Below are 14,243 nucleotides of genomic sequence, written 5' to 3' on the forward strand. Positions count from 1 at the left end.
AACTAAACACGATGTCATTCTTACGGCCACGATGGTGACGTCATCACGACTGGCCCCAAACAAGGGTTCGAACCTGGGACTCCCAGATTCTAGTCTATCCCAGGGGTGGCCAAACTGTGGCTCGGGAGGCACATGTGACTCTTTCACACATATTGTGAAATTTAAAGAAAGTTGCTTTCTGTCAAAATAAAGTTGCTGTCTGCCATAGCGATCGCAGGAGTTGTCCTTTAAGGGCAGCTTCTGGGAGAGAAGGAGAAGAAGAGATTGGATTTATATCCCGCCCTCCACTCCAAATCTCAGAGCGGCTCACAATCTCCTTTACCTTCCTCCCTCACACCAGACACCCTGTGAGGTGGGTGGGGCTGAGAGGGGTCTCACAGCAGCTGCCCTTTCAAGGACAACCTCTGCCAGAGCTATGGCTGACCCAAGGCCATGCCAGCAGGTGCAAGTGGAGGAGTGGGGAATCAAACCCGGTTCTCTTCTCACAGTGGCCAATATGTGTGTGTGTGTGTGTGTATACACACACATATATTGGCCACTGTGTGACACAGAGTGTTGGACTGGATGGGCCATTGGCCTGATCCAACATGGCTTCTCTTATGTTCTATTGTGACACAGAGTGTTGGACTGGAGGGGCCATTGGCCTGATCCAACAGGGCTTCTCTTATGTTCTATTGTGACACAGAGTGTTGGACTGGATGGGCCACTGGCCTGATCCAACATGGCTTCTCTTATGTTCTATTGTGACACAGAGTGTTGGGCTGGAGGGGCCACTGGCCTCATCCAACATGGCTTCTCTTATGTTCTATTGTGACACAGAGTGTTGGACTGGAGGGGCCACTGGCCTGATCCAACATGGCTTCTCTTATGTTCTATTGTGACACAGAGTGTTGGACTGGATGGGCCACTGGCCTGATCCAACATGGCTTCCCTTATGTTCTTAAATGTGACACAGAGTGTTGGACTGGATGGGCCACTGGCCTGATCCAACATGGCTTCTCTTATGTTCTATTGTGACACAGAGTGTTGGGCTGGAGGGGCCACTGGCCTGATCCAACATGGCTTCTCTTATGTTCTATTGTGACACAGAGTGTTGGACTGGATGGGCCACTGGCCTGATCCAACATGGCTTCTCTTATGTTCTATTGTGACACAGAGTGTTGGGCTGGAGGGGCCACTGGCCTGATCCAACATGGCTTCTCTTATGTTCTTAAGTGTGACACAGAGTGTTGGACTGGATGGGCCACTGGCCTGATCCAACATGGCTTCTCTTATGTTCTATTGTGACACAGAGTGTTGGACTGGATGGGCCACTGGCCTGATCCAACATGGCTTCCCTTATGTTCTTATGTGGTTCTTATGTTAAGCAAGTTGGCCACCCCTGCTCTGTCCACAACACGGGAGCAATCCTCAGGCACAACATCTCTGAATGCTGGCCGGCCCCTGACGAGGGACGATCTCAGGCTCTGATGGTTTGATTTTGATGCAGCGGGCACAGAATCACACATTCTGTCTTGCATTACAGTGCAGGACCTGGTCCTTAAAATCCTGATGGGGAGGGGGGAAATCAGGAGAAAGAACTGCCTCAGCCATTACCCTTACACCCATGAACCTGTCCTTCAGCACGATCCAGGAGAGCAGGAAGACGAAGGCCTTGTTGCAGCAGAAGAGGGCTGAAACGTCCGTGGCCGTCAGCCGCTTCAGGGCGAGCAGGTAAAGGTAGTTAGTCAAAGTCCAGAGAATAGAAAAGGGAGCTGTCCTTTTAAGAAAGAGTTTCAGCGTCAGACCGTCTTCCCCGAAGATCCGACTGCATTCCCTGGGGACAGGAAAGCGGTTCAGAAGTCAGGGTGAGGAGCACGGATGCAAAATGAAAAAGTCCCTCACCCGTCACACAGATCCAAAGATATCCCAGCTTGACGGTTTGCATAAGACACCTGCATTCTATCAGCCCTTCTCCTTAGCTCAGGCTTCAAGCCTGTCCTATTTGCATTTCCTAAACTGTCAAATGATGGCTTATTTATTCTTGTGTCAGTTCTTCTTCTTACCGAAAAATGGAAATGCTTTAAGGGAGGGAGGGAAGGAGAGAGGGGGGGAGGAAGAGAGAGGGAAGGAAGAACCATGAGCTCTGAGTTGACAGTGTAGAATTGTTATGCCTCAAACTGGAGGGCCCATGTTTGCCTGATCTAGCCAGTTCTTGGAAGCTAAACAGAGTCGGCCCTGGTGAGTACTTGGGCAGGAGACCACCGAAGAAGTCCAAGATTGCTACACTGAGGCGGGCAATGGCCAACCACCTCTGAACGTCTCTTGCCTTGACGTGGATGGCCCAAGCTAGGTCGATCTCATCACATCTTAGAAGCCAAGCAGGCGTGTCCCTGGTTGGTACTTGGATGGGAGACCACCAAGGAAGCCCAAGGTTGCTATGCAGAGGCAGGCAATGGCCAACCGCCTCTGAATGTCTCTTGCCTTGATCCGGATGGCCCAAGCTAGCTCCATCTCATCACATCTCAGAAGCTAAGCAGGGTCAGCCCCAGTTGACCCTGGTTGGTACTTGGATGGGAGACCACCAAGGAAGTCCAGGGTTGCTACGCAGAGGCAGGCAATGGCCCACCACCTCTGAACATCTCTTGCCTTGACCCGGATGGCCCAAGCTAGCTCCATCTCATCACATCTCAGAAGCGAAGCAGGGTCAGCCCCAGTTGACCCTGGTTGGTACTTGGATGGGAGACCACCAAGGAAGTCCAGGGTTGCTATTGCAGAGGCAGGCAATGACAAATCAACTGTTTGTCTCTTGCCTTGACCTGAATGGCCCAAGCTAGCTCCATCTCATCACATCTTAGAAGCTAAGCAGGTTTGTCCCTGGTTGGTCCTTGGATGGGAGACCACCATGTTGAAGTCCAGGGTTGCTACACAGAGGCAGGCAATGGCCAACCACTTCTGAACATCTCTTGCCTTGACCTGTATGGCCCAGCCTAGGTCAATCTCATCACATCTTAGAAGCTAAAAAGAGTCAGCCCCAGTTAATACTTGGATGGGAGACCACCATGTTGAAGTCCAGAGTTGCTACACAGAGGCAGGCAATGGCCAACCACCTCTGAACGTCTCTTGCCTTGACCTGGATGGCCCAAGCTAGGTCGATCTCATCACATCTTAGAAGCCAAGCAGGCGTGTCCCTGGTTGGTACTTGGATGGGAGACCACCATGTTGAAGTCCAGGGTTGCTACACAGAGGCAGGCAATGGCCAAACACCTCTGAATGTCTCTTGCTTTGATCTAGATGGCCCAGTTTAGGTCAATCTCATCACATCTTAGAAGCTAAAAAGAGTCGGCCCTGGTTGGTACTTGGATGGGAGACCACCATGTTGAAGTCCAGGGTTGCTACACAGAGGCAGGCAATGGCCAAACACCCCTGAATGTCTCTCTCTTGCCTTGACCTGGATGGCCCAAGCAAGGTCAATCTCATCACATCTTAGAAGCCAAACAGGCATGTCCCTGGTTGGTACTTGGATGGGAGACCACCATGTTGAAGTCCAGGGTTGCTACACAGAGGCAGGCAATGGCCAAACATCTCTGAATGTCTCTTGCTTTGATCTAGATGGCCCAGTTTAGGTCAATCTCATCACATCTTAGAAGCTAAAAAGAGTCGGCCCTGGTTGGTACTTGGATGGGAGACCACCATGTTGAAGTCTAGGGTTGCTACACAGAGGCAGGCAATGGCCAAACACCACTGAATGTCTCTTGCCTTGACCTGGATGGCCCAACCTAGGTCAATCTCATCACATCTCAGAAGCTAAGCAGGGTCAGCCCCAGTTGACCCTGGTTGGTACTTGGATGGGAGACCACCAAGGAAGTCCAGGGTTGCTATGCAGAGGCAGGCAATGACAAATCAACTGTTTGTCTCTCGCCTTGACCTGAATGGCCCAAGCTAGCTCCATCTCATCACATCTTAGAAGCTAAGCAGGTTTGTCCCTGGTTGGTCCTTGGATGGGAGACCACCATGTAGAAGTCCAGGGTTGCTACACAGAGGCAGGCAATGGCCAAACACCACTGAATGTCTCTTGCCTTGACCTGGATGGCCCAACCTAGGTCAATCTCATCACATCTCAGAAGCTAAGCAGGGTCAGCCCCAGTTGACCCTGGTTGGTACTTGGATGGGAGACCACCAAGGAAGTCCAGGGTTGCTATGCAGAGGCAGGCAATGACAAATCAACTGTTTGTCTCTCGCCTTGACCTGAATGGCCCAAGCTAGCTCCATCTCATCACATCTTAGAAGCTAAGCAGGTTTGTCCCTGGTTGGTCCTTGGATGGGAGACCACCATGTAGAAGTCCAGGGTTGCTACACAGAGGCAGGCAATGGCCAACCACCTCTGAACGTCTCTTGCCTTGACCTGCATGGCCCAGCCTAGGTCAATCTCATCACATCTTAGAAGCTAAGAAGAGTTGGCCCCAGTTGGTTATTGGATGGGAGACCACCTTGGAAGTCTAGGGTCGCTACGCAGAGGCAGGCAGTGGCAAACCACCTCTGCTCTTCTCTCACTTTGAAAACCCTAAAAAGTCACCAGAAGTTAGCTGCAACTTGATGGCAGGCAATTATTATACCCTGACCAGTGTTCCCTCTAAGCTGTTAGTGTGAGCTAGCTCGCAGGTTTTTAGACTCCGGCTCATGCATTCTTCTCCTCGTTCAGGAAGGAGGGTCCCAGAGCAAACGAATGTATGGAGCCGCTCACAACTTTAACGCCAGCAGCTCAAAAAGTAGGATTTTTTGCTCACAAGTCTCCCCAGATTAGAGGGAGTACTGACCCTGACCTATATGGCCCGGGTTAGCCCAATCTTGGAAGCAGAACAGAATAAATTTTTTGAAACGAACCCCTTGACCGAAGTAGACTCCAGATTTGACCGAAGTAGACTCCAAAGGAAGACAGGACTTTAATTTGGTACTTGCTCTCAACTGCTAGGACATTGTATGCGCAGCTTTGGAAACAAGGAACAATACCAGAGAAATGGGATTGGATTGTGAAAGTTTTATCGTAATAGTTTTAAACTGATAAATGTATTATGGTTTTATATGTTTTATGGAATTGATTGTTTTTATGATACTGTAAGCCGCCCCGAGTCCGCTTGCGGAGAGGGCGGGATATAAATGCAAAGTAATAAATAAATAAATAAATTGTGGAGTGAGATGGACAAATTAACTAAAACTTTAAGAGACTATGACTTAGACTTATTCAAAAAGGAGTGGAAGAAATTCAAAGGATATATGGAGAAAGAGTGGAACGTAAAAAGACATTGGACAATGTTTTAGCATTAATCAAAAGTATTATATTTTGATAATTAGTGGTACCTTTAGAATTAAACTCAAATTATAACTTCGGGGAAGTCAATATTGGAGGGAGGGGGGGTGAAATATCATATGGTTTAGTATAAGAAAAAGATAATTAAATATTGTAACCTTGTGTTGTTAATAAACTGTTAAAACAGGAGATTCTGTTAATTTAATACGGAAGGGGCAGCTGCGCATCTGAAAACAGATCAAATCTTGTAGCTGTAAGTACTCACGTCAAGGAGTTTGACTGTTTTTATCCTTTTCAAGAGTACCCTTAGACCTCAAGATGGCCTTTAAAGAAACATCCACAAAATGTGTTAGGTGTGCATGTCCCCAAATGGCATAGGAGCAAGGTTTGGTGTAGTGGTTAAGTGCGTGGATTTAAGTGCGGGAAGCTCTCTCAGCCCCACCCACCTCACAGGGTGTCTGTTGGGTGGGGGAGGAAGGTAGAGGAGATTGTGAGCCGCTCTGAGATTCAGAGGATATAAATCCAATGTCGTCGTCTTCTTCTTAAAGGTAAGCAATCCGGCATGTATTTCCACATTCAAAGATGATTCCTTAAAACAGGAGTGACCAAACTTGCTTAACAGTAAGAGCCACATTGAATAAATGTCAGATGTTTGAGAGCCGCAAGACATAAATGTCAGATGAGGGACGGAGGGAGGAAAATAAATAGATAGAGGAGGGGAAGGGGGAGGTAGAAAGAAAGCAACATTAACTTTAAGTTACCAGCTGGCTTGGCTTGGCTTGTAGGAGTGGTTTAAAGAGACAAACTCCTTCTCCAAGCTGGCCGATGGAGTGGTGGGGGCATCAGGAGCCACACAATATGTGTGAAAGAGCCACATGTGGCTCTTGAGCCACAGTTTGGCCACCCCTGCCAAACGGGGGGGGGGGGCACCCCTTAATCTATTTTATCACTAGCATCAGCCCAGAATGAATTCTAAGGTATGTGAGAATGTCCTGAGCATTCCAAAGTATTAGGTGCAACCTCAAACAGATATATGCACAATCCATAAAAACTGGAACAGGTAATCCTTTCAGTTTTGCGTAAGAAACTGCTGCGTTCCTCACAAATTGATTTCTCCTGTTCCAAATATGACACGGCACCGATCTGTCCAACAGAAGAAATCCATTTGTGAAAGAAGGGGCGTTTTCGCACTTATCTTATGCCGGAGCGACGTCCCTCTTCACCGCGCAGCGTCCGCGCGGATTTCGCACTAATTGCTCCGCAGAACCCGGAAGAGCCGCAAAGTCCCGCAGCTTTTGCGTCGCAAATGTAAACTGGTTTTTGGCGGTTTACATTTGCAACGCAAAAGCCGCGGGACTTTGCGGCTCTTCCGGGTTCTGCGGAGCAATTAGTGCGAAATCCGCGCAGACGCTGCGCGGTGAAGAGGGACGTCGCTCCGGCGTAAGGTAAGTGTAAATATTCCCAAGGATTACCTTACAATTTTGCGCCTTTATACATTTTGCATGGACTAAACAATTCTTGGAAATAATAGGAATTGATTATAAAAGACTTATTTTGTTTCCTGGGGTGAAGACTTGTACTTCACGGTAGAGGCTGCTTGGCTTTCCTGCTTAATCCATGCGTCTCGTTGGTCTGTCACTGAGAGAAGCAGCAGGAGAAATTTTTAAAAAGGTATCACATTCGGTGTGATGTCACTTCCAGGGGGGAAACCGGAAGTGACATCACACAGCTGTAGGAACTGCCAGAAAGGAAGAGGGTTAAGCAGGTGACTCTATATTTGCCAACAAGCCAGCCTCTGCTGGATTAAAGAGCCAAGGAGAGCTCCCTGAAACTTGTATGACCAGGACTGCTTCCCGTCTTTAAAAGTCTGATTTTATCTGCCCTGTTTTGATTCCATCCTTTCTCACAGTTATTCGCACTGTTTTGATTCCATCCTTTCTCACAGATGCCTGCGGTTCCCCTTTCCTCTATTTTTCCTCACAACAACCTTGCAAAGTAGGTTATGCTGAGGGTGTCTGAGTGGCCCAAGGTCACCCAGAAAGCTTCCATGGCTCCATGAGGACTTGAACCTAAGAAGACCTCCCTCTCCTTTGCCCACTGAGAGAAAAGGTTTTTTTAAATCAACTTTGTTCCAAATGGCATGATGTCACTTCCTGTGGACATCCAGGGGAGCTGTCATGTCATCCTGATGCCAATGCGACACTCTAGGATTCAGGGGGAACTCTATGGTTTTGCCACAGAGTTCTGTCTGAATCCTGGAGTGTCTCATTCTTTCACTGATGCGACATCACCTCCGGATATTTGCTGGAACTTACATAACACTGCCATTCTTCCCCCTTCCCCCATTCCCATCCCTGTCCCCTTCTTACAGCCTTACCTGAAAACTTAACCACTACCATCTGCTGCTCCACAGTTCCTCTGGAGGGCTAGCAACAGGACACAGAGGCCAAGGCCTTCATGAGAACATCAGAAGAGCCCTGCTGGATCAGACCAGTCAAGGTCCACCTAGTCCAGTATCCTATCTCATACAGTGGCCAACCAGTTCCTCTGGAGGGCCAGCAACAGGGCACAGAGGCTGAGGCCTTCGTAAGAAGATCAGAAGAGCCCTGCTGGATCAGACCAGTCAAGGTCCATCTAGTCCAGCATCCTGTCTCACACAGTGCCCAGCCAGTTTCTCTGGAAGGCCAACAACAGGGCAGAGAGGCCGAGGCCTTCATAAGAACATCAGAAGAGCCCTGCTGGATCAGACCAGTGAGGGTCCCTCTAGTCCAGCATCCTGTCTCACACAGTGGCCAGCCAGTTCCTCTGGAGGGCCAAGAACAGGGCCGAGAGGCTGAGGCCTTCCTAAGAACATCAGAAGAGCCCTGCTGGATCAGAGCAGTGTCCATCTTGTCCAGTCTCCTGTCTCACACAGAGGCCAACCAGCTTCTCTGGAGGGCCAACAATAGGGCAGAGAGGCTGAGGCCTTCGTAAGAACATCAGAAGAGCCCTGCTGGATCAGACCAGTTAGAGTCCATCTAGTCCAGCCTCCTGTCTCACACAGTGGCCACCCAGTCCCATTGGAGGGCCAGCAACAGGGCAGAGAGGCTGAGGCCTTCATTAGAACATCGGAAGAGCCCTGCTGGATGAGACCAGTGGTCCATCTAGTCCAGCATCCTGTCTCACACAGTGGCCAGCCAGTTCGTCTGGAGGGCCAACAACAGGGCACAGAGGCTGAGGCCTTCAACAGAACATCAGAAGAGTCCTGCTGGATCAGACCAGTGAGGGTCCATCTAGTCCAGCCTGCTGTCTCACACAGTGGCCAGCCAGTTCCTCTGGAGGGCCAGCAACAGGGCAAAGGCCTTCATAAGAACATCAGAAGAACCCTGCTAGATCAGACCAATAGCCTATCTAGTCTAGCATCCTGTCTCACACAGTGGCCAGCCAGTTCCTCTGGAGGGCCAGCAATAGGACACAGAGGCCAAGGCCTTCATAAGAACATCAGAAGAGTCGTGCTGGATCAGACCAGTGAGACCAGTGTTCCCTCTAAGCTGAGTTGACCTGAGCTAGCTCACAGATTTTTAGCCTCCGGCTCACACACTTTTGTCTCAGCTCAGGAAGGATGACGCCAGAGCACACTAATCGATGCGGGAGCTCACAACTTTCATGCCAGTAGCCAACAGTCTTTTCCTAGCAGGAGTTCCTCTGCGTATTAGACCACGCCCCCCCCCGATGTAGCCAATCCTCCTGGAGCTTACAGTAGGCCCTGTACGAAGAGCCTTCTAAGGGAGGATTGGCTGCATCAGGGGGGCGTGGCCTAATATGCAGAGGAGCTCCTGCTAGGAAAAGGAGCTCACAAAGAATTTTTGCTCACTAGACTATGCAGCTCAAACGGGTCATGGCCGGAGACTCACCTGATTTTTTTAATTGGAGATTGCTTTTCCTGTGCGGTTGCCAAGTGCCCGGAATAATAAACGGGGAAAAACATAATGTTCCAGTTTGTTGAAAACCAAGTCATGAAAAAGGGGTAATCAAAGTTCTTGTAGGTGATCTTGACGATCTGCGTGGTCCCCACCCACGAGGAGGAGACTGACAAGATGATCAGGAAGCCCCAGACGATCTTGAGAACTGTGGACTTGCAGGATTCGCACCGGGTCTGCGCGTGGCTCTCCTGGCTGGAGGTTTCGCCGTGGGCTTGCGTCCCATCTTCTCCTAAAAGAGAGACACCGGGGTCCGTTATCTGTCACATTGAGCTGGGTTGTATGCATGAAAAATAATTACTGCTCTCTTGGCTGGAGCTGAGCTGAGCGCTGCCAAGTTTGATCATTTTGCCTTGAAGGTCATGATTTTGGCAGGCTGAAACCCTTTTAATCCTAGCTTTGTAATGGCTGCTTGCATATCTTTATTGAGCCCCGTGGCGCAGAGTGTTAAAGCTGCAGCACTGCAGTCCTAAGCTCTGCTCCCGACCTGAGTTCGATCCTCGGTGGAAGCTGGGTTTTCAGGCAGCCGGCTCGAGGTTGACTCAGCCTTCCATCCTTCCGAGGTCGGTCAAATGAGTCCCCAGCTTGCTGGGGGGGAAGTGTAGATGACTGGGAAAGGCAACAGCAAACCACCCCGTAAAAAGTCTGCCGTGAAAACGTCGTGAAAGCAACGTCACCCCAGAGTCGGAAACGACTGGTGCTTGCACTGGGAACCTTTCCTTTCCTTTTAAGAGCTGCTTGCATCTCTTTGCTGCCTCTCTTTCCCACTTTCCTCCCCCTCTGTGGTTTCGGTGACCATTTCCCCTCTCTATTTCATTTCTCAGCATTCCAAACTAGTCAGTAGGGTCGCCGAGTTCTTCTGCTGGTCCGGCAAGGGGAGTTGGGGACATGGGTGTTCTGGGGGCGGGTGGGGACATTGCAGGCGAGGGGGAGGGGATGCTCTGTTTTGTTTTTTGCAAACTCTATGGTTAAATTGGGCTTAAACCCCAGAGCAGGGGTGGTCAAACTTGCTTAATGTAAGAGCCACATGAAATAACTGTCAGGTGTTTGAGAGCTGCAAGAGATGAATGCCGGATGTTTGAGAGAAGGAAGGAATGAAAATAGATGGGGAGGGAGGGAGGGAGGAGGGAGGGAAGGAAGGAAGGAAGGAAGGAAGGAAGGAAGGAAGGAAGGAAGGAAGGAAGGAAGGAAGGAAGGAAGGAAGGAAGGAAGGAAGGAAGGAGAATAGGTCGGGAAGGGAGGAGGGAGGGAAGGAAGGAAGGAAGGAAAGAAGGAAGGAAGGAAGGAGAGGGAGGGAGGGAAGGAGAGGAAGGAAGGAAGGAAGGAAGGAAGGAAGGAGAATAGGTGGGGAAGGGAGGAGGGAAGGAAGGAAGGAAGGAAGGAAGGAAGGAAGGAAGGAAGGAAGGAAGGAAGGAAGGAAGGAAGGAAGGAAGGAAGGAAAATAGGTGGGGAAGGGAGGAGGTAAGGAAGGAAGGAAAATAGGAGGAGGGAAGGAGAGGAGGAAAGCAAGCAACTTTAAATGCATTCTCCAAGCCACTGGCTGGCTTGGCTTGGGTACATGATTTAAAGAGAGAAATGTCTTCTTCAAGCTGGCTGACAGGGTTGCGGGCAATGTTCCCTTTAAGCTGCAGAGTCTTGTGAGCAAAAATCCTACTCTGTGAGCTCCTGGCATGAAAGCTGTGAACGACTGCATCAATTCGTGTGCTCTGGGGCCATCCTTCCTGAGCTAAGACAAAAAACTGTGAAGTGGAGGCTAAAATCTGTGAGCTAGCTCACACTATCTCAGCTTAGAGGGAACACTGGTTTAGGGGGGCATCAAGGGCTATACAATATGTGTGAAAGAGCCACAGTTTGGCCACCCCTGCCATAGAGTTTGCTCAAAAACCACAGTTCCCCCCATGCAACATCCCCAATCCATGACAACACTTGTGGGTGATGTCATCGTGTTGATGTCCTATATGGGGGGGCGTCCCTTGACAGCCAGCTGGTTCATGGTGGGGAGAACCCCCAAATAAACAGGTTGCTTACCTGTAACTGATGATCTTCGAGTGGTCATCTGTGCAGTCACACACATGGGTTTCCACCTGGAAACGAACCCGACCTCAGAGAATTCAAAGCTAGCCTCAGGCGTTTTATTTTGGCGCACATTCCCTCTCGATCTGGGGAGCAGGCATCCACTGCACATGCCTGGAACGAGGGGGAGGTTTCAGGACAGTTTCTCTAACCACTGTATAGAGAAACTTTTAATTTCTAAAGGAGAGTAAACCAACAGCGGGGAAGGCTGGGCAGGCGTGTGTGACTGCACAGATGACCACTCGAAGATCATCAGTTACAGGTAAGCAACCTGTTTATCTTCATCGTGGTCTCTATGCAGTCCCACACATGGGTGACTGGTAAGCTGAAGTGCACGGTTGGTGGGTGCTGGTTCAAAGGATAAAAGAACACGTATTAAACATGCATATAAATGACATGAAATATTGTACTTACAGGGCATGGAGCTGAAGGCGTCAGTCAAAAATGGAACGAAGTACAGCCTGCCCGAAGGACACGTCACGTGCACGAACCTCTAGGCTGTAGTGCGTGGCAAACGTAGATGGAGAGGACCAGACTGCAGCGGCACAGATGTCCTCCATTGGTACGCCTCTGCAGAAGGCTGATGATGTGGCAACGGCTCGAGTGGAATGAGCTCGCAAGTTTTCAGGTAAGGGTTGTTTAGCCAGCTGCTAACATATGGCAATTGCAGACATAACCCATTTTGAAAATCTCTGAGTTGAGATTTTGTACCCTTGTTTATATGTTCCATGGGCTACAAAAAGTCTAGAGTCCTTACGGAAAGAGCGTGTCCTATCAATATAGAATGCGAGGGCTCTACGTACGTCGAGATTATGTGGAGTCTTTTGTCCGGCATCACTGGGGTTTTGAAAGAAGGAAGGAAGTGTAGTTGACTTCCCTACGTGGTAAGGGGAAACAACCTTTGGTAAGAAAGCAGGGTCCAGACATAGCACCACTCTGTCATCATGAAAAACAGTATATGGGTGGTCTGTACTGAAGGCACAAATGTCACTGGCTCTCCTGCTGGATGTAAGTGCCACCAGAAATGCTGTCTTCCATGATAAGAGATGCAGTGGAATGGATGCCATCGGTTCAAAAGGAGGTTTCATCAACTGACTCAAGACAAGAGACGGGCTCCATGTCAGTTGTAGTTGACGAACTGGAGGTTGAAGATGTAAAATGCCCTTTAGGAAGGCTTTTGTTGCGGAATGAGAGAAGACAGTGCGTCCATCAATGTGTGGATGAAGAGCTGAAGCAGCAGCCAAGTGAACTTTCAAGGAGGAGTAGCCCAGACTGGAGTCCGATAGAGACAGAGTGTATGACAGGATTTGGGCTATAGAGGATGATTCAGGAAGGAAGTCATGTCGAGCAGCGTATACTGAAAAACGCTTCCATTTTTGGGAATAGAATTTCCTAGTGGACGGTTTTCTGGCGTTGAATAGGACCCGTCGGACTTCAAGGGGGAATTCTATAAATTGATTTTCCAGGCAGTCAGTCATAGAAGAGCTGGATCATGGTGCAGGACTTTCTCTTCTTGTTGGGAAATTAAGTCTCGAGCTGGAGGGAAATGATGGAACACGTTGTGTGACAGAAGTAGGAAGGTGGTGAGCCATGGCTGACGGGGCCAGCAGGGAGTGATGAGGATACAGTTGGTCCGATTCAGTTGGATTTTCTGAAGAGTTCTGGTATTAGTGGAATCGGAGGGAATAAGTAGTGGAGTGGCCCCAACCACGAGTGGAGAAAGGCATCTCCTGGGGATTGTGAGGACGGAGGGTCCCGAGTGTAAAAGCGTTGGCTAAAGACATTGTGCGTTGGCTAAAGAAGCAAAAACGTCTATGACTGGAACCCCAAAGGTCTTGAAGACTACTTGAAGGTAGGTGGGGTTGAGGGCCCATTTGTGATCGTTCACAAGATGCCAGCTTATCGTGTCTGCTTGAACATTCTGAATTCCCGGCAGGTGTACAGCTGTCAGGAATATGTTGTGAGCAATGCTCCAATGCCAGTGGGATAAGGCCCTTCTGCAAAGGCGGATGGATGCAGTGCCCCCTCGCCACATTGTCTGAGGTGACCTGGACATGCAGACCACGAACGGACGGTAGGAAAGACTTGAGTGCTCTGTGGACCGCCAAGAGTTCTAGCAGTTGATGTGTAGAGACTTCTCGTAGTCTGTCCACTGCCCCTGCACCATCAGAGATACAAAGTGGGCTCCCCAACCCCACTTCGAAGCATCAGTCGTGAAAATGGCCGACGGAGGTGTCCTTATGAATGGCGTTCCCGTCAGAAGATGATGTTCTATTTTTTACCACTCGAGGGATATGAGAATGTGGTGTGGAACAGTGAGTAAAGTCATTTGGTGTTGTCAATGTGGGTGGAAAGTCCGCACAAACCATAGTTGCAGAGGTCTCATGCGGAGTCTCGCAAAACACAGGACAGAGGTCGTAGCAGCCATGAGTCCCAGCACGCGCTGAAAAATGAACACTCTTTGGGTAGGGTGCGATATGATGGTAGAGGCCAGAGACTGGATGCGGTGGGCTCTGTCTACGGGAAGGTGGGCCTTGTGGGATATAGTGGACAGGCGTGCGCCTATGAATTGAATGTCCTGCGTTGGTGTCAGATTGGACTTTCTCAAGTTGACTTGAAGGCCCAATGAAGACAGAAGAAGCAGAGTGGTGCCTTGTAGGAGTTGCTCTCTGGATTGCGCCACAATGAGCCAGTTGTCTATGTATGGACGACTCATATATGGAGATTTTCTGCTGGGGAAGTGTCGCCCCCATCACTGCCATGCACTTTGTGAAAACTCTCGGTGCAAAGGAGAGACTGAAGGGGAGGGAGCGAAACTGGTAGTGTTGATCCCCAATGGCAAACCTCAGGAATTTTCTGTGATGATGGTTGATGGTGAGATGGAAGTAGGCTTCTTGAAGGTCTATTGATGCCATCCAAGAATT

At 49.6% G+C, this 14,243-nt stretch overlaps 1 protein-coding gene across 2 annotated transcripts in view; it reads right to left on the reverse strand.

The window, feature by feature from the left end:
* The window catches only part of SLC35F4 (solute carrier family 35 member F4), a 68,175-nt gene that overhangs the window by 25,643 nt on the left and 28,289 nt on the right, over positions 1-14,243 (reverse strand). Inside the window, exons 3-4 of one of the 2 annotated variants that reach the window (XM_060263159.1) lie at positions 9,181-9,478; positions 1,603-1,816 (exon numbers count right to left, since the gene is read on the reverse strand). In XM_060263159.1, the coding sequence (XP_060119142.1) occupies positions 1,603-1,816; positions 9,181-9,478 (512 nt within the window). Of the gene's footprint in view, positions 1-1,596; positions 1,817-9,180; positions 9,479-14,243 lie in introns of both variants that reach the window. The other variant, XM_060263158.1, reaches the window with a different exon arrangement.

The sequence above is a fragment of the Heteronotia binoei genome, chromosome 21 (assembly GCF_032191835.1).
Source record: "Heteronotia binoei isolate CCM8104 ecotype False Entrance Well chromosome 21, APGP_CSIRO_Hbin_v1, whole genome shotgun sequence".
Classification (NCBI taxonomy): Eukaryota; Metazoa; Chordata; class Lepidosauria; order Squamata; family Gekkonidae; genus Heteronotia; species Heteronotia binoei.